At 40.2% G+C, this 24,992-nt stretch overlaps 3 protein-coding genes across 14 annotated transcripts in view; 2 read left to right on the forward strand and 1 right to left on the reverse strand.

Moving 5' to 3' along the window:
* LOC143359510 (cytochrome b5 reductase 4) overlaps positions 1 to 24,992 on the reverse strand; it is a 25,882-nt gene continuing 890 nt past the window's right edge. Inside the window, exons 1-11 of one of the 8 annotated variants that reach the window (XM_076797463.1) lie at positions 21,304 to 21,508; positions 18,687 to 18,970; positions 8,926 to 9,096; positions 5,225 to 5,325; positions 4,447 to 4,609; positions 3,962 to 4,221; positions 3,541 to 3,763; positions 3,104 to 3,398; positions 2,664 to 2,750; positions 2,437 to 2,595; positions 1 to 2,032 (exon numbers count right to left, since the gene is read on the reverse strand). In XM_076797463.1, coding sequence (XP_076653578.1) covers positions 1,978 to 2,032; positions 2,437 to 2,595; positions 2,664 to 2,750; positions 3,104 to 3,398; positions 3,541 to 3,763; positions 3,962 to 4,221; positions 4,447 to 4,609; positions 5,225 to 5,325; positions 8,926 to 9,096; positions 18,687 to 18,879 — 1,707 coding nt within the window. In that variant the 5' untranslated portion in view covers positions 18,880 to 18,970; positions 21,304 to 21,508 and the 3' untranslated portion in view covers positions 1 to 1,977. Of the gene's footprint in view, positions 2,033 to 2,436; positions 2,596 to 2,661; positions 2,751 to 3,066; positions 3,399 to 3,540; positions 3,764 to 3,961; positions 4,225 to 4,446; positions 4,610 to 5,224; positions 5,326 to 8,925; positions 9,097 to 11,042; positions 11,199 to 11,723; positions 11,853 to 13,731; positions 14,553 to 18,686; positions 18,971 to 21,303; positions 21,509 to 24,992 lie in introns of those variants that run through there. The other 7 variants (XM_076797461.1, XM_076797465.1, XM_076797464.1 and 4 more) reach the window with 7 other exon arrangements.
* LOC143359511 (fatty-acid amide hydrolase 2) overlaps positions 21,628 to 24,992 on the forward strand; it is an 8,529-nt gene continuing 5,164 nt past the window's right edge. The window contains exons 1-2 of one of the 5 annotated variants that reach the window (XM_076797473.1): positions 23,175 to 23,361; positions 23,730 to 23,844. The gene's annotated coding sequence lies outside the window, so the exon portion shown is untranslated. Of the gene's footprint in view, positions 21,772 to 23,167; positions 23,362 to 23,729; positions 23,845 to 24,992 lie in introns of those variants that run through there. The other 4 variants (XM_076797474.1, XM_076797471.1, XM_076797472.1 and 1 more) reach the window with 4 other exon arrangements.
* LOC143359514 (androgen-induced gene 1 protein) overlaps positions 22,921 to 24,992 on the forward strand; it is a 36,084-nt gene continuing 34,012 nt past the window's right edge. Inside the window, exon 1 of the mRNA XM_076797487.1 lies at positions 22,921 to 22,926. The gene's annotated coding sequence lies outside the window, so the exon portion shown is untranslated. The remainder of the gene's footprint in view (positions 22,927 to 24,992) is intronic.

Raw genomic sequence — 24,992 nt, forward strand, 5'->3', positions numbered from 1 at the left:
TTAAAGCCATCAAATATTCATTTATTTCTGGTAACAACTATGTACACACATATACATACACATATACGCGTATTAACTTGTACGTAAATGCAGAAAGTGGTCCATACTCGAATAGCTTCCAAAGAATCATGTTTCATGGGGGAAAGAAACTCTCTGTTCAGAGATACGACCATCGACGACAATCGTCGTCGATCAAAATTTAGATTAATCACACTATCCGAAAGCGATTATGGAAATCAATTCGACGAGTGAAATTCCTTGGCGAGCTACAAATTCGTCTATCTACAAATTCGCCTAAGTCTCGCCTCGATCGTGTCAAGTATCGAAGGAACCGATAAAAATCCGGGTGATCGACGTACAGGCTTCTATTTAGTGTTTTCTGAGAGCATCTGCTATTAGGCGTTCGCGTTTCTAGTCGATTGATTCGAGCTCTACACAGACATTCACTTTGGCACCAAAATTTATTTTCGCAACTGAAAAATCCAATGTTCTACTATACATCGACGTTTAAACGTTCCTGTAAAGCATCCCATCCACTTTTGTACTCGTGATTTGCGAAACCAAGTACATCGAGCCAAAGTACACGCACGATCACAATATTTGGTTTTTTCAACGAACGAAAGATTTTTATTCGAACAGCGATAGCACCAATATTTCGGCCTGTTTTTCCAAATATATACGTTTCTCGGGTAAATCGCTAAAAATACAGTTCTCCACGAAGTGTATAACGCGGATATGGTGTTAATATTACGGCTCCCATAAAAAATAATTTGTTCACGAGCTGTACGCATCTGTAGAACCTACGACTTTCATCTAAAGATCCTTATACTCCTATTCTTTCATCGCGTTGGCTAGATATGATATAAAGTATAGACGCTGTTACTCGATTCTGATCCATCACTCACAATGTTGAAGGGGAAAAAATGAAAATCATCGTGATCTATTGTTCTACAATTGTCGCTATTTCCTTTCGATCGCAAGTGTTAACACTAACTGTACATCCTCAGGCTTTCGTCGTTCGCGTCTGTTTTACAGAAAAAATTCGTGTTTTGTGGAGTAGCTGACCAAACACTTTCGAGCAACCGCGTTTATGTTTCGACAGTGACTATTCTTTGTGACAATTATCGCACAGAAACGTATACGGAGTGATTTGGCACAGGTGGAGCAACCGGACAGAACGGATACTCTGCAAATTTTGTAATTCTTTGAAAATCAAAGATTTTGTGAACAATTGTGATGCTTGTTATTTTTACTTGGAGAATATCTGATCTGTTTGGTTGTACATTTCAACCTGACCAATCCTGATTACACTGATCGTCCCGAAACTCTCTGCAAATAAATTAGAACAACAATGTTTGCTAAGGCACCGATGCTATACATTGTTAATAATCGAACTACAGCTCTTTATGTGAAATAAAAACATTCTACGCCGATTACGATACCATTGATTATTTATAATAACGTTATGCGTTAAAGCATCTTGGAAAATCATTAAAACTCTCCGAATTTATATAAATAATCCGGTCATCGTGAACAATACTTTACAGAAAACAAAATTAATCTCAGAGACGTTCGGGGGGGAGCTGTGTTTTAAAATGGCGACGGTACAATTCGGATATGTTGCTAGAAGAATGCAGAAGAGGAGCGGTGATCCTCCGCGAATTCAGATTCGAGGCAAAAGTAGAAATTTTAGAATCGTACTCGAGTTACACTTGAGACTTTGGAGAATATTTTTTTGACTTTTTTTGGAAAAGTAGTTAAATGAAGATGACGATTTAATAATAGATTGATCGTTCTCGGCCGATACACACCGGTTACTCACACCGTGGGCGGAAATAGGAGTAAAAGTATCCAAAAAGGGTGTCTCCCGCTCGAGAACCCGGAGGTACGCGTCATTGTTTCCTCGAATCAAAGCTCGACGATCAGAGTTTCGGTATCAAAAAGGGGCGGGGGGGGGGATACTTTCGCTGAAGACGGCTAGTCGTCGAAATTATACGTTTGGTAGGGTTTCCAGCCAAGGTTTTGAATGGATCTGAAAATAACATCATGAAGTGAACATAGCATAATCACAATGTTGATCTTTATGCAAAATAAAAGTGGCCTGCGCCAATGGGAAGAAAAAAGTGTTTACAAGATGAGGATAGCAATTGGCATAAAAACCCACAGTGTAATTATTATACTGCTGATTTTATGCGTTTATGAAAAACAAACACGTGTAAAGAGGCACAATGTAACGATTGAAAGAATTGAATATATTACTTTCGACCTAGTAAAATTATTTTTAAAAAAAGAAAAACGAGTATTTTATAACAAATGCAGAAAATTTTGCTCTTGCATACGGATCCGCAGTCTAATCATATTTTTGCACCCAGAAGGTGATGGAAAGGAAACACATGTCTGAGGAAAAGAAAGTTAAATAAAAATCATTCGGTTTACTTTTTCGCTGTCTGAATGAATCCTGGTGGACCGCAGGTGAAGATGCACGCAACAGGTTTCTGTTGTCCAATCAGCTGCCTCAACAAATCATCGGACACGATGCCGCGTATGCCCGTCCATTTACTGTCCGCTTGCGAGAGGATATGCGTGACTGTTAACCTGAAAAATACCCCTTTCAAATAATCGACATTAAATAAAATTGCTTTTGAAAACGCTGACGCACTCACTTCGTATTCGTGCTAGCTTTTTCCAGCTGCTTTACGTAGAACATGTTGTTTTTGTCTGTGTTGAAGTTGAGGAGATTAATGGTTTTTCTAAAATGAATAAAAAACTTCAATTACTACGCAATAATCGTTCTTGTCGTGTATAGAAGAACACAGTGTTCGTAGGATAGTGTCAGTCATTGCTCGGGAAGTGTAGTGTTAAAAGAATTATTAGTAGACTGCGGATTTTATAGATTTATGACAGAAATGAGTTGATGCAATTTGAAATAGCGGAAAGATTAAAAGAATTTAAGAATGTCGATATATTATTTTGAAATGATGAACTACTGTTTCTTGCAATCGATGCAGACAGTTTTTATTTTACACGAAGATCCGCGGTCTAATTATTAGCTTTAAGGCGACCAACCTAGTTCACCTAGGTCTGATCGAGAAAGTGTACTAACACAGTACGCCTGGCCAAAGCCCGCTGAATGATCCCAAGCATCGCGGTCAGCCCTGTGCCACCGGCCAGCATGTGAATGACAGAATAACGATCAAAGGATTCAACTACAAAGGCACCTAAAGCATTGCTTAGCACAAGGGTCTGGCCGGCTTGTAGGCCGGTTATGGACGGACTCAGCGCGCCATTTTGGTACTTCTTGATCATCAGACACACGCAGTCGGACTTGTAATTCGGCGCCATGTCGTCAGGGTGAAGGCACGGTGGGACAGGAGTGTATGATCTCGTTATTTCCACTCCTACAATAAAAGAAACAATTCATACCATTAATTAAACACTCCATTTACTTCTTAAAATTCTAAATGAACGGAATAGCTGGATGAGGTGACGCCTTATTCGGCTATACCCATCTTATCAGTAAGGAATGGAGGAAAAGCTTACCCATCACGTTCATCCTGGCTTGTAGGTGTCTTCCAATGGGCACTAATTCCAACGAGTCCTTCGCTCGCAGGACTAGCAAGTGGACTAGCCTGGAAAGCGGTATGTTCGAGACTACAGTGTACTCTTTGTAAGATCTATGGCTCGTGATTGGCTCCCGCCATATTGTGTGGTTACCCTGCGTCTTCCAGAGCTCCGGATTCTTCTTGGTGAACGTGAAATCCACCTGTACAGACAATTGAGGCATTAGATTGCAGTAAAAATAACAATTATTCCTATAAAATTAAATTTTCCTACGAATTTTTATGCAAAATTAAATTTAAATAAATAGATTTCTCTACAGTCAATGGATTCCAGTTTTTCCTAAGAGTGGTCCTCTCCATCTGTTTAAGTTCCTGTTCAACTTCCAAATGCCTGTTCTCACCTCGGCGGTTTCGAAGTTAGTCTTGCAAACTGGCGGCCATTCCACCGGAGCCGCCAGCTCTAGTTCATGCGTGACTGTATCCTTCTCGAACAGCAGCTTGAAGACCAGCTTCGAGTCGTTTATCCTCCTCACTTGATAGTAAACGCCCGGATAATCTTTCACCGTTTGGTAGAACAGCGTGACTGTGCTCAACGTCTGTCTCCAGTCCATCTTTGCGTTCGCAAGACCGCTTTCGCACGTACTTTCTCGACTGTAGCTGCCTGCTGAAATACAATTAACCATGGTCGATTATACAGAATGTCCCATTTAAATCGATCCCCTCGAAATCGTAGCAGTTTATTGAAGTTTCTGTTGCTGCTGAAGGATCAATTAAAAAATCCTCAACCATCGGCCATAGACTTTCGAAAAATGATGAGTATAATCACCGCGGTAGATAATGCGTTGAGCTTGCTCTTTGAAGCGGTGACTGGTGAAGTACTACTCACCCGTACAACTTCTAATTAGGCCCAGGGCAGCAGAGGCGCAATCTGCTGTACCCGGAGAGGTGTCTTCCGGCGACGATGAGGATGGACCGCTGATAGATCCACGGCTCAGCCTTCCAACCACGCATTTCTGAAGGATGCTCTGATAATTGACCCAAGCGTGAACCTGCGACAAACGATCTATGGGTACGTGACAATAATCATCGATCTACAACGATTTTTCGAGCTCCCTCGATCGAGGCGGTCCGAGCGAGACGTTTGTTAGACATCAGATTAAATAGTTCCAATGGTTACAACACGTAACGGGTACATATTTTTAAGTCCGAAGCTTCCGAACCAATACGCTCGGGATATCGACTATACAAATCATTTTTCACATAACCACGAGGAACAGACTCCACCCAACTACTCGAATTGTCAGAGGACACTCCGATCTCGAACAAAGAAATACTTTCAAGAGCTACAAAATCAATACGACGGCAGCTTCTATCTCCAGTTTCCCAGCAGCCACCGGAGCCTTTGAACTTCTTAACATGATGAAACTTTCTCAATTAAATTTCCGAGCTCTATTGTCGGGACCGGCCTGTATGCGTTGCCTGTGTCGCGAACGTGACCAATTAGGCCCCGAAATTAGGCATAAACGCTGTTGGGACAGCGGCCTTCAGCGGCCGATCGAGCTCGACTCAATTATAGCGATTCGGACATCGCATCGGCTCGGAGCGTCTCGCTCGAAGGAGCTCCTCCAATTGATCGAATGCCGACCCGAATCAGTTGCACTCACGTTTTCGAATAGTTTCGTCGCGTCTTTGCCAACGCCCCTCATCAATTCGCTAATCCCTCCTGGATGGAAGTCCATGTAACGTGTCACGTTGAACACGATTCCTGCAATTGAAACGTTCATCGGAAAATATTAGATGCAATAGAGGCACTGTCGGACATATTACACGTATATTGCTCTTTAACCCATTTGCATCATAAGGAAATATGAAAAGAAGGCCTTTATCAAAAAACGTTTTTTTTTTTTATTATATTTAAGTACAAAAATAGCTACAAGTAAAAGAACTTCATATTTCAGCATTATAAGAAAAAATAAATTGAGTATATACAGGGTCCTTCCGTTAAGTTATGTCACCATTTTTTAGGCACTCCCGATAGTGCAATTAAAAAATGTTTTAGACAAAAGTTCGTCAGTACTTGACGAGCTACATGTTGGCATATTCTTAAATCTAAAAAATGCTTTTTACGTAAAAAAGTAAAGGTCACCTTGACTTTTTTAAACGGCATCACATTTTTCTCTGGGGAGCATTGAAAAATGCTGTTTATCAAGAAGTACCCACCACATCAGAAAATATGAAACCACGGATAATTGCAGCATATGCTAGAATAAGTTCAGAAACGATAAGACATGCACGTGATGCAGGGATACGAAGATTGCAACTTTGCATTGACGCAAACGGTCAACAATTCGAGCATCTCCCGTAATGTAATAAAGTTTATTTTACTACCATATTTGACCTTGTATGACCTTCAATGATAACTCGCTGAATTCGTCTCAACACTGGCTATCACATCGTGGTAAAAAAAAGCATAGCATTCCATTTAAAAAATAGAGTTGACCTTGAAATCTCCTCTATGCCTCCATCCACGCAGAAAATGTTTGTGTCACAATATGTCCCCCTCTATACCGTGTAAGTTTTCTATATAACATTTTTTCATATTATTACAAATAACGGCAATATTCAAACTGGACATAGTTATTGCCCCACCCTGTATATTTGCCAGGAAACATTCTTTGATCCATGCCGAACGTAGAAAAGGACAGCGGAGCCCTAGAGGCCTCGGACGCAGTGGGGATAGTTCTGCGACTCTTATCGGTTAGACATTTGGGACATATATCGAGAAAACACTGTAATAGTCAAATTAAAAGACGTAACGCATGACAAGCGAAAGAACCAATTTGTTTGGAATTTTTAGATCTAATAAATAATCAATAATCAATAATTAATCATTAGAAGTTAACTCATTTTTTTCTAATTAACAATTAATTTGGATTTTAATTACTGATTTATTCAGATATGTTTTAGCAGCAATGTTTGTGGGACATCACGAGCATCGATCGTGATACGTGATTCATCGCAACGTAGATCATTTTTTGCGGACATTGGCCGCAAGTTGTGACCGGTAGAACGTGATCAATTTGTATGTATTATCTCGCGATCACGTCCTCCGTACGATCGCCGAGAAATGTTAATGAGTCTCGCGCAATATTATCCTCGGAATGATCAGATACAGAGTGTACAAAGTAATCGATAGAAAAAGCGTGCAGCGAGGCGAGACCGCGTTTGCAAACCGGGCAGAGTAAACACGTACGTAGAGGCTGGCCGCAGACGAGCAATTGGAAAATCGAAGACGACGCCGGCGAATTTCATAATTGAAATTAAAATAGCCGGTCGAAGCGAGCGCCGGGGACTATTGAATTATACTGTCAATTTTAATCAGGCTAAAAAGCGAACAGTCTCTCCCGACGTTGCGCTCTCGTGTCCCGTGACCTGGATCCGGTTTTCTTATGAAATACTTAAACGTGCTTCCATAACCGTGCTTATCGATTGCGCTGAAACGCTCCTAACTCGATCCGAAGGGAAATTAATGGAACAGAAAAGAAGCTCGAGCTAATCGCGTTCGAGGGGATCCTCTTGTTTCATTCGATCCTAACACGCTCGCTGAACCCGTAGTTTTTCGAGATTCGCGACTCGCATCGGAGAGCTCCATTAGCGACGACTCAACGAGAGTATCGCGTTTCGAAAGGAACGGCATGGACAGAGTGCAGTTACTTCGTTTGCTGGGCTGCATCGATCGATGCTTCCGAGCACACTTTTCGTAACTCCGACATGTACCGAACGCTCTGATCAAAATTATTAGTGCCGGTGGCACGAGGAATTTTGGAGCTGTTCAAAGGACTCCGGATTTTGCGAGAAAAATTAATGGGACTCAATTACTGTGGGGGTACCAATATTAATATACAGTACAGCCTGTATTAATTGAGCCGTTTATTTTGAAAGTGGCTTAAGTCCAATCCATTATTGATAATGTCCGAAGAACATTATCAAAAAGTAATCATTTAAAAAAAAAGATAATAGCGGAAAGGTAATAACTTTATTCTAAATGAAATGAAACAAGAGTATTTCATATCAACAAAATTTTTGGAGTTCGCAATTTTTAAAAAGGTAAAGAATTCGGAGACTCCGGATAACGAATACGGAGAAACAATAAATCGGTTAAAAATATGCTGGATGCGTTTTTTGAGAGATGAACCATATAAAATTTTCTATAAGATATCAATGGATGAGAATGCAATGTTTAAAATCCTGGATTGAATACCACGTGGGGGTAGAGCAAGAAAGTTCGAAAATATTGTATCGACATCACTTTATAAAAATATAAGACGAATTACAACAGCGATATACAAAGACATGATGGACTTACTATGATACATATCACCGGAGCACTATGACTTCTTCAAATCCCTCCCGCATACACAAAACGTAGATGAGCAGTGAATTGTTATGTGATTTATGTAGTTAGAAAATGTCCTGAATTGCATAAATTGTGTTTTTGAAGTGTTGTAAAGATATATAAAGTAAATTGAGTATTGTTTTTTCAATTTGAAGCATTTTAAATTATCTCGAATGGACTTGGGCTCTTTCAAATTTTACAACGAATCTGGTTGTTAACTTTGAAAATGGCTTAACTCCATTTTTGGTAAGAAAACACATATTATTCACTTAATAATTGCTATTATTTTCATAGGAACTGTAAATTTCACTCTTTTAGATACACTTAAGCAGTATGACACATTGGTATCCTATACGTATATTTTTAATTTTATTGAAACACAAACCCTTAAATATCTCAATTTAAGTATAAGTGGACTTAGGCCACTTTCAAAATAAACGGCTCAATTAGACTTTATATTATATTATATTAATATTAAAAAAGAGATAAGTACCACATATATTGAATGTTTTAATTAATAGTTTAAAATTGTAAAATAATTCAAAATATTTTTCTTTTTGGGAAAATTCAATACTTTACTTACCGATTTTTCAAAACGTATTTTTGTGGGCACTTCCTGTAGACTAGCAGCTGTTAGGGTAAGGGACCTGTGCCTGTATTAATTCTATTTATTTTTAAAGCATAATGAATATTAAAAAAGAGGTATTAATTTTTTTTCATTTTAAAATCATAATTTTTCTCTTTTTTTTTAACATTCTCTGTGCTTTAAAAATAAGTTTGATTAATATAGGCACAGTAATTGGTACGCCCACAGTAATTGGGTCCCTTACCCTAGGTCGAATGTAAAATGGTACGAACATCAAAGAAATTAAAGATTATTTTACAGGAGTGCAAAGACTGTCGCTCGTGGTTTAACGAGTTCCAGAAAGTGTTAATTGGTCGAGAAAAACATGTCCGACCGATGCGTACCTCTAATTGCGATCCAAGCGTCATTCTGCTTGTTATGATTGGCCAGCTCAGACAGAGACACGACTTGAGCGACGCCACCAACGCCTGTTAAATCGTCGCCCGAGTTAGTCAATCGGATCCAGTCCATTAAACTGTGACCCGGCGCGAGGGCTGTCTTATTTCGAGGGTTGCCTGCGAACAACAATAAAAAGAAATAATGTTCGACAATCTCCACACTTCTGTATCAAACAGCTACAACGCCGAGAAAATTTCATTTAAAAAAAAAAGCAGCCGACGCCTACACGTTAACCAATTTATTCGACAACGTATTAAAAAACGAACACTGAGAACAATTAATTTGCGATCGCATGCAGTGTAACTTCCGATTATTGAAAATAATTGGCTCACGTGGCTCTGTTCGGTTAATGGAACATTTATTTGCATACACTGATCAGTGAAATTGTTATTGATTTTTACAGTAAATCGTGTTGTATATGGGCTATCTTTAATTTAAACCACCGATGAGCAACCGGCAAAAATCATTAATCAATTCTCGACGTAATACTTTTTTAAAAAGAATACAAAGATGCATTGATTTCATCACAAAAATTTGAGTCACCTTTAGTTTTTGTGGAATAAAATCTTTTGTGCTAATTTTCGTTAACATAATTTACTGTTAGCTGAATGCCGAGTAACTTTTGTTGGATATATTGTCACAGTATATTATCTAATAATACAAAATAATAGATCAAATAGGAAAAATCGTTTTATTGTAAATCTACGGATGTAAGAAATAACAAATACATCCCACGAATTAAAATTATTTAATTGCGTTCGTTGCGCCTCGCGCGTAGTATGTACATATTAGGTTTCCACTTCCGGCGCGGAGTGCCACTACAGTCCGCGGGTTGCTCATCACCGATTTAAACGATTACATGCGAAAGTAGTTCGGATAATCGAAGTTCTACCGTAGCTCATACGTTCCTCGTACGTATGTAATAGAAATGCAAATAGAAATATGTTCTAATCTTGTTTAAAGCAACAAATAAATAATAATATGTTTTAATCTCAACTGGCTGTCATTAAATAAAAACGTGGTAATCCTCCGCTTTGTTAACACACGGAAGGCAGATAACCGAACGAAATTTTGACACGACTCGATAAACACACAGAACAGATTTCCCGATAATATTTCGCCAATGTTTGTTGTACAATTTAATCCAACCAAGCGGATGTTATTCATACCGTTGTATTTTAAATAAATGTATCGAATTCGACGCAACTGGAATTCTCGCTCGAGGATCGTATGACAGTCAAATTGGACAGCTGGCAATAGTTATAAACAATCGACAATCAATATCGACAACCGAAGGTCTACTATTTTACAACGTGGAACAGAACAATTCTAAGGAAATAAACGACAAACTCTACTGTCTTATTCACAGATTGCGGATTTTCTGCCAAGTTAACTAACAAAACAGAATTTAAGAATGTTGTCACATTATTCTCGAATTATGTAAGTTACTGGAAATCGTTTAACTACCATCTAGCACGATCGACTTGGACTTTCTCTTTTGCATAAAAATCCGCATATTTTCTCAATTCATTAAACCGTAAACATCGGATTAAAAAATCTGGTTTGTCGAAGGATAGAATGAAAAAGATCACGTTCAATTACATTCGCAAACAGAATGGTTATCGTCGTCTAATCATCCGTCCCTAATGGAACGCTATTAACGTCGCATTACCAACAGTCATGCACGCGCTGCCAAATATAAAAACGGAAATAAACAGGCAGCCGTCCACGACATTTTAAACGGCGTCTCGCATAGAAAGGAACACGCGCACGTTTCCGGTATAGCAAGCGGAACTTGCGCCGATCGTTCGTCGATAGCTCGACGCTTCTCTGCTTTTGAGTCTCGCGTAACATTTACGGGAACTTTTCTAATACCAACGACAAAGGAGATCTGCCTACAATCAGATTTTTCCTTGGATCCACAAATACACGAGCCGTTTAATGCGAAACGGTGTAAGCAAAGAGACTCGACCACCGAGTAATTAGACGGCGGATTTTATGCATTTATGGCAAAAATGAGTAAGCACAATTTCAAGCAGTGTACGTATTAAAAAGATTTAACCTCTTAAGCACGCCGAGCTCGTCCGCAACTCCATCTCCCAGGTACGGTTGCTCTCGTCCGCAACTCTGTTTCCCAGGTACGGCGCGCTTGGCCGCGGAAGGCACAAAAGCCACTATAGTGGCGTTACCGTTCAAACTGACGCTTTCCACGGCAAGCCACTATAGTGGCGTACCGTTCAAACTGACGCTTTCCACGGACGCCACTGTAGTGGCGTGCAGTGCTTAAGAGGTTATGGGCACCGGCGTATTCGTTTTAGCTTAATAAAATAATTCAAAGAAGAAAGAAATTTGTATTTCGCTCCAGTGTCTCGCAATCGATGCACATATTTCTTATTTTGCATAAAGATCCGCAGTCTAGTAATGACCAATAAATAACAAAAGTGTCACCGGCGAAATATCTCGGCGACCAAAGCAAATGACGTAACGTTTCACCGAGACATCTCGTCGGCACGGAGAAGGTCTCGATCGCAGTTATCTGTAGATCCTCGGTGGCGCAAAGGAACGACTCAATTACGAAAAATCGAGCTGGTTCGATGGCGATTAAGCTCGCTGGTAATGGTAACAGTACGCCCGTGGAAACGCGGGCGAGGCGTGTGAAACAGCGTGGAACAGCGTGTACGTTCGCGGAAAAACCGGACACGCGGGCAAAAGCTACCACAGGCAATTATCGTTAATTACTGACCGTCCTGAATCTGCAAACCGAGACTCTGCGGAGACCCGTCGCCGTCCATGACGGATACCAAAGACGCGCCGCAGCATCGTGGCATTTTCTCATCGAAACGTTCGAGGCTGGCTACTTTTAATCATCCTCCTGCATGAACATTCCAAAACATCAGCTGCCATACCGTCCCGATCAACTGGATCACTCGACCGTGTCAACGATCCGATCATTAACGCATTACGATCCCGATCACCTCCGACCTTTTGCTATCCTACGATTGGTGGACCAATAATCCAACAGTTTTTTTTTGGAAAATTCAATGCTTTATCGATTTTTCAAAAGGTATTTTTGTTAGGATAAACCAATTACTGGACCCAATTACTGTGCCTATATTGATTATATTTATTTGTAAAACGTAATGAATATTAAAAAAGAGATATTAATTTTTTTCATTTTTCTCTTTTTTTTTGTATTCATTATGCTTTAAAAATAAGTATAGTTAATATAGACACGGTAATTGGGTAATTCGCCGGACACTGAGTAATTGAACGACAATTTCAATACTCTGGGTCGAAATTGACCCATCACACGAGATACGCTACTTGGATTAGTGCGCATTTTATAAATTTTATTTTTCCCGTGTGTTTCATGAATTTCATTTTTCCAAGGGACCGGAAACTTTTTTTTCAAACAGTTGAAATTTCGTTCGAGTTTGGTTGTGCAATTTCATTAATTGATGCAGGCTGCAGATGCGACTATCAGAAATCATTTTATAAGACTGAGAAGAAGCGTAACGATTTCTCCTGGCAGCTGGACGATCTGTTGCGTGCAAGACGAAATCAAAATGATACTGAACGGAGCGGTCCCTTTTTATTTTCAGATTGAGCATGGAACGCTCTCGCAGGTCGAAGAATACACAAAGGGAATGCAATTCATCGAGATTTCTGAGCGGCCTTTGAGGCCGCACGATAAAGTGGATCGTAATGCGTTAATGGAAACGGAGAAAAGTCTAACGAACAAGTTTTATATTTAACCACGCGAAATTGCGCGGAAGAAGCGTCCATTAAATCGGGGACACGACCGTAGCCCGGGGACGATGGTTTTATTAAAGTTAGAATGACCGTCCCTTCGACTTTCGGTAAAGTGGCCCTTTAACGTGTTTATTAAAGAAAAGCGGGTCGCTGCATTTGAACACAAACGAGAGTTAAATTACGGAGGAGAATTATATTGTGCTGCGAAGTTTCGTTTTTATTCGCGTTCAAGACTACCAAAAAATAAAAGCGCTATACTAGAAAAATATTTTGGTGTCAGCGATTGGACAAGAGAGTTGCCCCCTCGACAATAACGCGCAAAAGTTCTCTCGCGCGGGCGATCGATCGGCGGTGAAATTGAATGAGAAATGTTGACAAAGTGCATGGCGGAATTTGACGAAAATAGTGTCTTTGCGGGCGCAAATAAAACGCAAAAATATTAATAATATTATAATTCGTATAATATTGGCGAATGGGACGGGCGGTCGACGTAGCATTAAAATTGCAAGAGAACGCGTTCGCGTAGCGAGATGAAATGCGGACTCGTCGGTGCGCGATGCTAATTAATTAGGAAAGAGTTAGCTCACCGTTACGCCGCGTTATACGTAATCACCTTTCGCGGATAACTTGATTTACATGGCGATGCTCGCCGAATGAAATTTCCATTAATTTCGAACGAACTGACGCCGTTCTCGTTCGCGCACACGAGCCTGCGGGATTGTTTACAATCGAAGACGAATCTTAACGATAAAGCAATTAAAAGGTGGCTGATTAATCGACCGTGTTATTGTTCGCAGCTGGATCGTACGGAAAGAAATCGAGCGTCTTCCCCGGAAGGATAAACCGCAAAACAATCTTCAAGTAAACAAAAATGGATGAAACAGAATCGCGCGCAAAGATCGGGGAAAATTGTTGGAAAAAATAGAATGCTCGTGTTTCTGCGACGGAGAGCGTGATGCAAATGGAAGCGATACAAATCGGATTCGGCGGGAACGTACCTGGCACGAGACCGGTGGAAACGCTGTATGGGAACAACCATAAACGCGTTTGCCAACGCGTAGGATATATCGACACCGATTCACAGAACGGTTGAAATAAGTTACACGGAAATTCACCGAGGTCGAACAGAGGTGGAAAAGTACGAAACGAGAAGAGGATTTTAGATCACTGTTCCGTTGGAAGTCTCTTCCGGTCCTGGCGGATTCATCGTGGTTCAGGGGGTGTTCCGAGGCCAGTGGATGAAGAAGTCGTTTAGATGCTTCGAGGATTATTTCGCAGAGGGAACGTGACCGCCGGAGGAGCTCCAGGACGAATGATCTCTCGCGTTGGCGGACTGGAAGGTACTGCACCGAAACACGCGGACCGATATAGCCCTCGGACAGGTAGATCAATATAGTAGCTACGGCGGCGTGCCTAACACGCAGGATCTCGCCAGCGAGCGCGTGGCTCTCCAGGAAAACACCAGAGATCGTGTTTTCCAAAAGCCCGCGAGCGTACAGAATGATCCTATGTACCCGACTGGCTCGCGAATTTTTCGCGAATTTACGAGCTGCGAAACAGCAGTGCAACTTCTCTTCAATAGCTTCCACTTCATCCCCACCACGAGCGTCCTTCGATTTTTCTACGACCGCATGTCGTTTTCACACTTTGTCTGGTGAAAGCCTATTTAGACGTTGACCGCCATGTCACTCGTATATGGCTCACGGATAGTGTTCCTTCTCGAGAAATTTTATAATTGATTATTTCTCATTTCTCGAGAAAAATTCCAGTGTTTCTCAAGAAATTTAAATTTAGGAAAATTCTTATGAATCTCATTTATTTTATAACATATAAATTCTTAAATTCTCTTAAATTCTTATTTATAACTTTAGAAAAACTGAATACTGAATTGAGTAATGAGTGTCTTGTTGTTATTAAAGAAGAAATATCGAAAAGAAGAGACAAGATTGTTGTATCCCTTATAAAATATCTGCATAATCCAGAATCTCTGCAAAAAGATTCAGAAGATACATTTTTTTATTTAACATCCAAGGCAGATATGTATAAAATGGCAAAACAAATTCTAAGCAGACTTTTCGGAAAATATAACAATGATTCTTATGAAAATAGTGAGAAACCTTCAGATTCTAAGAATGAGGAACTATCACTGGAAAAACAGTTAGAATTAGAAATCGCAGATAGCATAACAAAGAATTCCAAATTTTTCAGTCCACTGAAAAAAGGACACCCAATCTTCAGCAACTTTTGGATGTTCTGTATACGATAAAGCCAACATCCACACAAAATGAAAGAAATTTTTCTACGGTTACAGATTTTGTTACAAAAAAAAAGAAGTAGACTGTCTGATTCTACATTAGACGCATTATATTTCAAAACAAAAGCGTAATGTTTCACTTTATAAAAGTTTGGTAAAAGTTTCCCAATATTTTTTTATTTTATTAAAAATTCTCGAGAAATATATTTAAATAAATAAATGAATTTATATATAATATATATAAATAATTAATATATATATATAAATAAAAAAATTAATTTATATATATATAAATATAATATGTATTATTTCTCAAATTAATTTATATATATATATAAATATAATATATATTATTTCTCATTTCTCGAGAAATGGAAAATGTTGAGAAGTCAGGAACACTACTCACGGAATTATTTGTCCAGACTTAAACATTCATTTTTTCGGATACCACGATCTAATATTATTCATTGTACCAAATCTTTTTAAAATTCGGGTGAATGCAAGAATGTTGCATTTTAACTTCGTAATTTTTACTAAATCAATTATTTTGATCTTATGGAATATTTCTAGTCGCTGCTTCGACAGTCAAAAATAAATAGATTGCGGATTTTTATGCGAAATAAAAATTGCATCGACCGCGAGAAATAGAAAACGAATGTTATTTCTTCACTTGATCATTTTAATAGATGAAAAATAGTATATTGACGTCTGTACATTTTTTTAATTTTCCTGCAATTCTGGCTTTTTTTTGGAAGTTTGAAGCATTTGAAATTGAAATTAAATGACAAAAATTGCCTGAAAAATGGCGAAAAGTAGTACAACAGAATGGGAAAATATTATTGAATAAATCTGTGAATAAATATCTTAATTTATTCAAAATTATAATGTACAACCCAAAATTATAATGTATGATAGAAGCTCGATCGAAACGAGGAGAAAAAAAGCGAAAATATTCCATACACCTGCGTCCAATACACTTGCTAATTCTGACGGTAGTTCGTCATCCTGAACCGATTATTTGGTTTGTAACCGAACCAGTAACGCCGTTGATGATCCTATTTTCGCGCGATGTACAAGGAAATGATCACTGATTGCGTCCGATAACTGAGCAAGATTCTGAGCTTCTATCGAAGAGACCGACCGTTTCGTCTGGATAGAAAATTGTTTAGGAAACGACAAGCTGATCCAGATTTTATCGATTCGCCGATTTTCAGTATACTCAATCGATGGACAATGATTTCAAAATTTTTTTGAAATCTTATACCTTTGCAGACAGATTCGAAGAAGATACCGATAAAATCGTACACAAGTGTATGGATCAAATGTCTGCCAAATAATTCGCGCTTTTTTAGAATTAACCATATCCTCAATCAACAAAAACGACATTTCTCTAATTTAAAAAATCAGCACTCGACGAGGGGTCAGGGGTCAGACTTTCAGGAAAAAGCGGAGTGTGCTATAGTCATCCTAACGGTTTTCGCGAATATCTAAAAGAAACTAAGGCCGAGCAGCTGTAACATGTATAGGAAAAAATTATTCAGAATGATGACCTTGACAACAGACTTCAAGGTCATCGAAATCGGTGAGGAATCGCTAAAGCAAATAATTACCATAAATTTGTCGTGTTATTTGCGAAATATAAATAATAAAGTATTTGAAACGATTCATTATTTGTTATCCTATTTCAAATAAAATGTGCCCAACCCCGCTTTCGAATTCCCATTGCGAATTGCAACTTCCCGGCGCGGCGCGGCGATTTTAGTTAGCCGTGGACGCGCGAAATCTTGAATCAACAAACACTCTCCGAGAGGCTCTCAGACTCGCCGATGAGAGTGGGCAGCTGGAAGAGCAGCTTTGAGCAAACCCTGTCGCGATCCCTGCGAAAATGTTTATCATCCGTGGCCGGTTTATTTATACGCGGATGGCGGTTCCGCGAAAAAGACGATACCAGGCCGGCGGGTGCTCGATAGCCGGGTCTATTTATAATTCGGAAACACGGCAAATCTAACGGAATATTGATCAGGCTGATACCGGTTCCGAAGACCATCGCATCAAAACCACTGCGTTCTCTTCGACACGTTCGAGACGCTGATGAGCTCGTCGCGCGCGGTCCATTGAGACAGTGTGTGTCAAGTGTCGGGGAAGAATAGAGGATGCGATGACATGAGAAAGCGCCGATGGATCGTATTTGAATTTTCCAAGTGTGTACGCGGCTGGAGGGCCATTGGCACAGTTGGGCTTCCGTATCTTTTCAGATCGCTGGCGTGCAGGTTTTCTTGGAGAGAGGCTGGACAAAACAATGGAAACACTGCTTACAGATTTTTTATGTGTATCTCTATCATGGTCTGTTTCTCGAAAGAATACACCTGAAACGTTCATTGTCATAATAGCTGTCCAGACCACTCCTATTACTTAGCACGTGTAGCATAGGAGTGCGGTGGACAGCTATTCTGACTAGACTACAGACCTTTATGTACAATAAAAATTGTTAGGTACTTTATCTTGTACTTTAGTAAAGAATTTTCTCAATATATGAAGCGTTTTCCATTGCTTTGTCTACCTTGTCGGAATTGTCAGGGAAAAGGATTGTTTCTATTTTCCTGTGTGGGCGTGGTGTCATTGCTCTTGGGGGCAATCTGAGCCCACGCCTGTCATAAATCCCATAGCACGAACCAACTCATGCAACGGGTACTCTTTGCTTTAACACGTTGACTGCCGTGCCCCCGCAATTGCATTATTTCTCCAGGCTTAAAAATTCGTTTCCAAGCTGATAGATCGTGTCGTAGATCTTAACTGGTTCGTCTTATCAATTGCTCCGGTTCTATCTAACGTTTCTGGTCGCCGAGTCGACGGTGACCGCGTCGAGCGAGCGTATAATGTGCTATCAGTGTCTGGTTAACGCAATTAGGCGTTCGAGCTCGATCAAGCACCGATTCTCACTATCGGGACAGGACAGGGGACAGAAATGGTGACACCGATCGGCCCTGCCATACCCTATCCTGACCCAATAATGCAAACCGGGATGAGTTTCCGGGTCTTAGTATGGAAACAGTGGTACCAATCCCGCGTCGCATACGTTCCCTCAGAACGGGGAACGATTTCTCGGCCTCGAATAAGACCAATTCTCACTATCGGGACAGGACAGGGGACAAAATGAACTCGCCGATCGGCCCTGCCCTGCCCTATCCTGACCCAATAATGCGAACCGGGCGTGACGATGATGGGGACCCATTCAGAAGTCCGGTCCGTAGGTGTCCATTGTATTCGTGCACCACGAAAAGAAGTTCGCGCGTGAATTGGTGGTGAGAGACCTTCGGTTAATTGGATGATGAGGACTCTGACGTTTGGGGTGTCTCGGGGACATGACCTGGCAAGTTGGAAGACCCCTGCGTTACCACCTTCGGCACTGCAATGCTCTTCATCATTCCTCATTGTTAACTTGCATAACAACCACAGACATTTACCAATTCCGACCGTACATTTGCTTTAACGGTTAACGGTAATTCTGATAACCGAAGGACGGATGTTTCTCTCATCGAAATGATGTTTATTTCCTCTCGCCACAGACTTCTTCTTCTTCTTCAACTTCCCAAGCCATGTCCTATTTCCGGTGAACAACATATGAACAGGAAACACCCGTGCGAATACATCTAAACAATTACAAGCTAGATCGAATGGCGACATGGAGTATTAGCTCACCGGTAGCGGAACCGGAAGAAGATTTTGGCTGACTCATGGGTTTGTTGGATTCTTGAAGCTGCTTCACTCGAGCTGCCCCGCTGGCTGGCGACGAGGACTTGACGCCCACTTTCTTCATCTTCTCTTGTATATCTTTGGCGTCGTCTTGCGACCCGCTCTCCTCCGACCCGTCCCTCTCCGAACTCTTCTTCATCTTGCTCGGCGACCTCGGCTCCAACGATTTTCAGTGGCAGCTAACGATTCAAAGTACCCGGCATTCACTATGCCATAGCGCCGGCTCGGATCTGAGGGCACAACGGAAAAAAAACTTTTGTACTCGTCTGCTCGCGTTTCTGAACCTTCGAACGATCTGAATAGCTGGGTCAAGGTTTCAATTATTGAAGCCGCTTCCGGTAGGCTTGAAATGCCGGCTGAGCGTACAGAAGTTCGCCGACTGAAAGATAGCGATTGTTCGCTGTATCTGAAGGTTCTCGAACTGGAGCCGACAATGCAATTTATAACTTATAACATTCTTTTCGATCATTTTAATCGTTATCTCTACAGCGCACGGACCGGGCTCGTAGGGTCCACGAAAAATATTCTTTTAATTTTTCTTTGTAAACACTCACCGTGAATTTGTTTAGAATTCTCGCGATTTTTGTAAAAATGTATGCTTGCATGAGAAAATTTATTTAATAATTTCAGAATAAATTCTTTTATTTATTCAGCGTATTTTTATGTTATGAAGCAACAGCATTATTAAAAATCGGAAGGTGTCTTCGGAGGTTACAAAATTCGTCTATTCCTTCCGGGAGGATTTTTCCGGAATTATGATTGCGCCATTGAATTCCTCGGGAGAGGTATGATTATATATGCAATAAATGTACGCGGGCTATAAAACAATTATTGCGACACGTAGAAAGTGAAACGCGCAGGAACGCCGCAAATATTAGCCCCGCTTTCACTCAAATTTCTCGAGCTACAAAAAGCGTTTGAGAAAAGATATTAAACAACTGGATTTAGATATTTCCAGAACCTTCAACGATTCGATCTCCGCGGAATTATTGAACACGCCATTCGAAATATCCTCGATCGTTTTAACCGGGTTTCCATCGTGTTCCGCGAAGATTCCGCTTGAACAATTCATAAATTCAAATGTGGAACAGGTTCGATAAACGAATCGAGTACTATTTTCGTGTACTATTGAATAAGCCGGGCAGACGGAGAAATAATACATATGTATTCAGACGAGGTTAAAAGTTCAATGCAGCGAGAATAAAAATACTCGCGAAATTTGTCACGATAAATCATCCGAGGTACTGAAAGGGGTTAAGTAATCGAATTATGTAAACCAATATAGGTAATTTGTTCTTTCTTTGAAATGATTAAACAAATCAGCATAAATTTAAATGCAATGGTCGGTTTGAAAATGAATTAGCACTTTTGTATTTCATCTAGAAAAGTGACTTTTGTCAAGATAACGTGAAAACGATACATTTGAGGTTACGTTTATAAAACTGATAAAACAAAACGATAAAATCTCATTACGTTAACTAAATGACAATCAACGAATATATACAGAGTCGTGTCGTTATTACATTATTCCTTCCATTTAAATTCAGAAATTCGTGTGGTCGAACTTACTCGGAAAATCTCCTAAAAAAAATGTCTAGACAAACGCGCGAAATTTAAAATTTTCTTTTCGTCGAATGAATGAGAACGTTCGTGCTCAAGGTCGTATCAAACTTATCAGGAGTACAGTTTTTATCTTTCTTTTGTTTCCACATGTGTATCAGTAGTTATTATGACGTTTATAAAGATACTCAAATTGTGTATAAATGTACATCAAATTTAATACAAATATTTTCCACGACCGGTAAGATGCGATGGTTGTTTCTCATCTAGCTGATAAGCAAATAAATAAACAAGCATGAGACGTCTGTGCAGCTGTGCTATCTGGCAGTACATAATGTGAGGTTACGTGACTCACTGTTATGCAAATGTGTTAAAAAAAACATCAATTAGTTTGCGGCGCCACACAGTGCGTTGTCTAATGGACAAAAATAGAAAAATCAACTTCTTTGTCAATAAAAAACAACTATGAAAAGAAAAGAAATTAATTTATTTTGAACTTCTTATTCTTTTTTTGTTTTATGGTTTTAGTGTCGCATCAGCTGCAAGGTTATTAGCGACATAATAATGTAAACAAGAATAGGTTACATTATTTGATTTATGAATTTGATTTCACGGAAATATAATGCGAAAACCAATTATCAATTGTCTATTTCCATGTTTCGTCATAATTTTCGGTTTTTAAATAAAAGGTTTTAACAAATTCTGGCTTGAAATGTCGATCTGAATCCATTTTCTATCTTACCAAGCATGAACAAATTAAAAAGAGAGAAAATATTATTTTTGTCCACATCTGCTTATTACTCGCCGCACCGTGCGCCACCCAAATCATTTCCTGTTCGACCGACAGAAACGAATTTGCAATACAAAATCTATGCGAATCTCGATCGACCGATGCACAGAATCTCTCGGAGAGATGGAGATACGTATCAAATCGATCGAGGGCACACGGTATCGCACAACAATCCATTGAACGCAGAAAAGCCGCCACGGCGGCAAACCTAACCTCAAACAGACGACCGACGACCCTGAGCCGCATCTCAAGTCGAAAAACACAGGAGACAGCCTCTTCCAGCACTATATCGTCACGCCGTTAACTCGCCACGAGAACCAGCCAATGTTCAAATCACCAAGGATAATGAACGTTCTTTTGTCGAGTGATAAGGAAGCAAGTGGTCACAAAGTGACATTCACCCTGTCGTACACGCACACAAACACGCGACCACATTGACGCCATTACTCTCTTTACTCCCACTCCAAGATGGCGATCGAGCCGCCATCTGGACTGCTTTCGAAAATCAGTCACCGGATGAACCTCAAGTTGACAACTTTCGCTCGTACCACCGAAGAAGTCAGTCCTCGTTCATTTACGTTTTTCTCCTGAATTGTATATTTTAAATATGTGTTGCTAAACATTGTTGCTGTCTACCGGGTACTTACTACTTCGGGGAAGCAGCGCTCGTGCAGAAACCAGGTAAGCAACATTTTCTGGATAGCATTCCTCGAGTGGTTTCCCTGTCGGCACAACCGATACACTCGAACCTCGGTAACTCGAACCTCGTCAACCCGAAAACCGCTATATGAGATAATAATTCACTACATTTCTTTACACAGCACGGTATAAACGCGATTTCATTCGAATCGTCTGACATGTCACTATATTATTTCACCTGTAACTCGAATTCAAGAGAAGTCCGATTTATTTGTGTAAAACGAGATTCTATGGTGGTTAGTCATACAGGTAAATAGCGATTGTTTGTAATAATGCGTGTGTCGGCAACTAGCAATTCGAAGTGCAACGTGAAATATAGATTGAGTTTCGTCAAAAACAACTAAACACACGGCCTAAGTTTTTTAACATTTTGCTCATTGTCCTCCGGATAAGTGAACCACCCTTTTTCGAATGGCTGGAATGTAAAAATCTGATATTTCATTGATTGACCATAAAAAAAAACACGTAGAGAAAGTTGAAACTTTTTTACCCCGGAAGTGTCATTGTAATATTGAAAACCTGTCACTTGTGTTTGCCTAGGCGGTGGAAAGATAAAACTGTCATAATGCCGGGTGTCGCGTGAAGTTAACCATTGGAGCTGTCAATCGGGCGCAACTATTCGAACGAACTGTACATATGTGTATGTACAGGGCATAACAAACACTGTGAATAGAAGTGACGGTCGAGCGGTAACAATGACAGTAGTTCAATTGTCTGAACTACAAACGTCTTATCATTAAACTACTTTAACGCTAAACCTACCGAAAATTAAAATTGGCTGGTATCATTTTCTCAAAATAACAACATTTAATTTGTCTAGATTTCTATCTACATCCTATGAAGGCATCTTTGTAACTTCTATAATTGTAAAATAAAAATCTGAAACCGGTCATCTGATCGGCTGTGGTGGGATTAGTGTTAAGTAATTTTCTATTTAAAAAAAAAGTATTGTTTTTATACTCCTTACTTACTGGAGTAATTAACTCTAAAAACTGAAAGGCATTGTTCAGATATCTCCAAACAAATCTAAGTAATCGTACAACATTGCCATAATGCCTAAATTCATCCCGTACGTTTTTAATTCAAAATGTGAAATTCTGGTTGCCATTTATGAATACCTGCAGTCGATAAACCGGAGTATCCTTTTTTATGATCGAAATCATTCTATGCGCATATTGTCAATGCGGTTAAATATGAATTCGCTAATTAATAAATAATATTGGTATTGCTGTCGATTACTTAGTAACAGATATTGAAGCCAGCGGAATATCGGATTGCCGAGTGCATTGTTCTTGTCGCTACCTGGCGGCCATCTTACTGCCTATCCCCAACCCGCCAAATACATACTATGCGGCGCATAAAAGGCAACTATAGCGTTTGCGCGAACCCCGTACGTAGTAGTGTCGATGCCGGCAAAGGTTTCAGCAGAACGTTCGCGAGTAGTATCAGTCGACAGTACCACGTTATCGGTGACCAGTGAAATTATTTTTCAATCGACGAGGTGACAGACGATACTGGTTAGTTTCCCTTGCGAATTTGTCTATTTGCCCATCAAATTGTCTACATAGTTCCGTAAGTGAACGTGCAGCAAAATACCGGACCGTCGATCTCGATCAACTTCGTTCACCGTTATCAAAGAATTTACGCGGCACCTTAGGCGTGTCTTCCAGTTTGCTATTTACATATGTGTATATCTCGTGTGTACGAGATACAACAAAGTTCGCAATTACATACATGTTGGACAAATAATGAATAATCCATTATTGACGTTCAGCAGTTTGCGGGGAATATTCCTCGGTAAACAAGCCGCGTTCGATACGCATAGTCACGCGATCGTTATCGATGAACCGTGGACCGGCGAACGAGCCGTTTCGATCGCGTTTGATAATTTATCTTCTTCGTTTATCGACCAAATCCATCAGCCTTCCTGTATTACGCAGGTTGCTTCATGGCAAGCTTCCGACCGATGGAAAACGCCCGACCAAGTGACACCATTTGTCTGAAATGCGCCACGAGTGGGTTCTGGTTAGCGGGCACTGTCAAACTCACTTGGTGGTATGGCGGTTGATTTGAGACGTTCGAACCATGGTACAAGCAAAGCGTTTCCCCACAGCAGATTCCGCCTTTGTCTCTACGTTGTGTTGCTCGTTTTAGCTTCAAACTTCGTGTGTACCTTATTTCGGACTCTATCCAGTAGTCAGCCTGAAGACAATTGCTTAATGCATTGCATGCCATTTTTAACGGTTTCAATGAAAGTATTTAGAAAAGTGGCATTTATATGAAATGTCTGATTTTTAACAGTAACGTTAAGTTACGGTAGAAATTGAATTGTTATTTTTCTTCGTTATTTTACTCCTATAAAAAGAATACTCAACAATCGTACTGATTGACATTGAAATAAACTTGATTTAAAAGTAAAATTGGACATCTAACAATAAGTAAGAATTGGAGGCCAGAGTAAAGTCGAACATTTCATATGCACCAACCTAATAACTACAATAGTTTCAGGACGGTTGAAGCTCGTCCTTCGAAGGCTTTCGGGTTATGTCATTTTTATCGTGGATTTGTTTTGGTTCGCCCTCTCGCGGAGGCCGTCGCAGCGAACGACTTCCGGTCGAGCGAATACTATCAAACCCCGCATGATGCGTGCGTTTGCAGACAGCCTTGGATGCCGTGACTCTTTCGATTACCACGTAATTTATTGAACAATGTGGAATGAGCGACGAATTTCACTTTGACCGAGTTTCGTCGGACGCGTCGATCGATAAACACCGAGCGCGTGTTTTCCCGTAAAATCGCAGAGACCGATTCATTCGCGGCTCAAGGTCGCCGATTAATCCTCCAGACACTACATACAACGTATCAGCAATGTAGCAAATAGCACGGTCGGAAGCATGATGTAAAATCTCGACAACCGACAAACATTATTCCGGGGTGGTAAGACATTTTTATTGCCGGCTAATTGAACCGGTGATGATTAGAATTTGTCTTATTATTAGAATATGTTTTATTACACTACGCGACATTAAGCGGATTACGCGTGTCGGCATTATACGGTGACCTCTTTCAGCGGCTATTAAACGACGTAATGACTGAAAAGCTCGTATACACTGGACAGCAAAAGTTTTCGTACCCACCGGGTACGTGACCTTTGGACGACGTTATGTCAGTATTGTGACGGGATTATGCAGGATTGCACAACG

This window comes from Halictus rubicundus, chromosome 12 (assembly GCF_050948215.1).
Source record: "Halictus rubicundus isolate RS-2024b chromosome 12, iyHalRubi1_principal, whole genome shotgun sequence".
NCBI classification, from domain to species: Eukaryota; Metazoa; Arthropoda; class Insecta; order Hymenoptera; family Halictidae; genus Halictus; species Halictus rubicundus.